General features: G+C 45.3%; 1 protein-coding gene across 1 annotated transcript; it reads right to left on the bottom strand.

Moving 5' to 3' along the window:
• Positions 1-641: 641 nt before the first annotated feature.
• Positions 642-1,547, bottom strand: LOC138740009 (probable G-protein coupled receptor 139; the record flags this gene model as incomplete). The annotated part of the gene is made up of 1 exon (XM_069892461.1): positions 642-1,547. A coding segment is annotated over one exon (906 nt), but the record flags the coding sequence as incomplete, so codon positions are not given.
• Between the last annotated feature and the right edge of the window lie 1,355 nt (positions 1,548-2,902).

The following is a 2,902-nucleotide window of genomic DNA, read 5'->3' as shown; positions in this document are numbered from 1 at the left end:
GAGTTGGGATGTTCTGGTAAAGTTGTACAATATAAGACATTGGCGAGGCCAAATTGGGAGTATTGTCAGCTACCTACAGGAAAAATATCAATGATATAGAAAGAGTGTAGAGAAGATTCACTAGAATAGGAAATGAGTTACAGGGAAGGTTAAACAGGACTTTATTCCCTGGAGAGAAGAATGAGGGGAGATTTCATCAATGTATTTAAAATTATGAGGGGGATAGACAGAATAAATCTAGATAGGCTTTTTTTTTCACTGAGGGTAAGTGATATACAAACCAGAGGACATGGGTTAATGGTGAAAGGGAAAAGATTAGTGGGACGTAGGGGAGGAGCATCTTCACACAAAGAGTGGTGGGAGAGTGGAACGAGCTGCCATATGAAGTGGTAAATGTGGGTCGATTTTAACATCTAAGAAGAATTTGGACAGGTACATAGATGGGAGAGGTATGGACTGGGTGCAGATCAGTGGTCAGAATAATAGTTGGACGCAGACTAGAAGGGCCAAAGACCTGTTTCTGTTCTGTGGTTCTAAATAAATCGCTGTTCCCTAATCCATTACCTTGTTCATTTACTCAAAATGTTGGCTGTCCAGAGTATTTATTCTAATATTCCAGAACTGTTACAAATCGTTTAATGTTAGTTACAGAGCAGCCCGTTTAATGTAACGAGATATTTTGCTCCATTCCTCAGCTCCTCTCTGAATTTTCTCTGCGTCAGTCCATAGATACACGTGTTTGTACAGGTGCTGAGAAACTGCAACATAAACCCGAACTGTTGTGCGATAAATACCGGGGTATTCAAATATTTGTCGGTGTAGAAATAATTTTGCACCTGCCATTTCATGGAATGGACGACGTACGGCATCCACAGTAATATGAAATTGGCTGATAGAGCAAATAACAAAACCATTGACTTTCTCCGGTTCCGCACCTCTGGATCCTGATGCTGGCTGTTGTTCCGGAGACTCCGGCGGACTCGATTTGCCATTATAATATGTCTGGTGGTCAACGCGTTGAACAAGAGGATTAAGCAGATTGGTAATAACGGGGTCAAGATACTGTCAATTAACTCGAACGCTTTCCAGAACGGAGAAGTAAAAAACTCAGCCTTTTGGACGCAGCGCCACGGAACTGTGTCAATCATAACGTAAGGCTCCACTACAAAGTAAGCTGGAGTGCACCTCGCACAGCTCCCCGCCACCACGGCCGCGATGACCATAGTCGCTGTTCTCTCGGTACAATATTGCTTCCGGAACTTTTGATGGCATATGGCGACGTAGCGATCGAACGTGAAAGCAACAGTAAACCAAACGGAACAATCCGTGCTTGCAAGCCTCAGAACAAGGGTCACAGAGCATACCGGAGTTATGAGCAGGAACCCGCAAAATACATAGATACTGTTCACTTGTTCCACTATAACAGCAAAAACAACGATCATCACGTCTGCTGCCGCCATAGCCACCAGGTAGCGGGTGATGCATTTGTTGAGACCACATTTTCCTCGCGACAGGATCACAATGGCCGTAATGTTAACTGCAAAGATATATAAAGTCGAAAGTTACTTGCAGAAGCACTCAATTTGATCAAGTTGAAAACATTTGCGAAACGATCCGAATAATTTGCCCATATTGTGTCCAGTTTTGCTGGTCGTGTTACAGGTGTGATATTGTCAAGCTGGAGAGGGCGTAATGAGGTTAGGACCCCGGGGCTTTATTCCTTGGGGCGCAGGAGCAGGAGAACTGATTTCATAATAGAGGTGTGCAAAATCATGAGAGGTCGAGCTCGTGAATATCATAGGCGAATCTGGAACGAAGCGGATATATGGCTAAGATTAGAAGAGTTTGAATGGGAACCTTTTCGCACAGAGTGTGATGGGTGTATTGACTGAGCTATCAGATCCGGTGGTTGAGGCGTTGAAGAAATATGTATGGACACACCGATGGGACACGTTAAAAGGGATATGGGTCAACTACATAAAATGTGTCGCCATTTGGGTTAGTGCGGGCAAGGTGGGCCGAAGGGCTTCAATGAATATCCAAAACGGAACCCACGGCCTGGATTCACCAACTACTGCACCACATCGCCTGTCTTCATCCAGATAGGATGTTGATGGACGCCCGTTTCGGGATCTGTGTGGCAACGGATGGGATGGGTTCAGCAGCTCGTTCGCTTCAGACGGGGTAGGGTTGAAATCCGATTTGTGCCAAGCCCTGCCAGCGACGGGCAAACACGACTATGTGGGTGGAACATTGACGTTTTAGTGTTATAATTTCGATTAAGAATGAATCTCTGCCATTCGCGAAAATAGAAGAACATTAAACCTGGCGTCGCCCCTTTCCATGAATTGCATTTAAAATTGCCATAAAACAGAAGTCACAAACATAACACAATGATGGATAAATGAACGAATTACTGCAGCAAGGATCCGAAGGGCAGGTGCCCATGGTAATGGGCTCCGTGAAGGGCCAGTAGTGGAAAATATTGGGAATGCAGAGACTGCTCAGAAATTGCAGAATTACCTCGGATCCACCAAACTCATTCATGTCTTTGGAAAAGGCTGAACCTTCTTAGGTAAAACACACGAATCTGTTGACACCGTGGTTAAGTGTAAAAGTACACAAATGCTGGAGAAACTCAGCAGGCCAAACATTGTCTTTATGTTCTTTCTTTGGCTTGGCTTCGCGGACGAAGATTTATGGAGGGGGTGAAAAGTCCACGTCAGCTGCAGGCTCGTTTGTGGCTGACAAGTCCGATGCGGGACAGGCAGACACGATTGCAGCGGTTGCAGGGGAAAATTGGTTGGTTGGGGTTGGGTGTTGGGTTTTTCCTCCTTTGCCTTTTGTCAGTGAGGTGGGCTCTGCGGTCTTCTTCAAAGGAGGTTGCTGCCCGCCAAACTGT

The sequence above is a fragment of the Narcine bancroftii genome, chromosome 7, assembly GCF_036971445.1.
Source record: "Narcine bancroftii isolate sNarBan1 chromosome 7, sNarBan1.hap1, whole genome shotgun sequence".
NCBI classification, from domain to species: domain Eukaryota; kingdom Metazoa; phylum Chordata; class Chondrichthyes; order Torpediniformes; family Narcinidae; genus Narcine; species Narcine bancroftii.
Note: the sequence above shows the minus strand (reverse complement) of the source record. Positions and strands in the feature narration are given on the sequence as shown.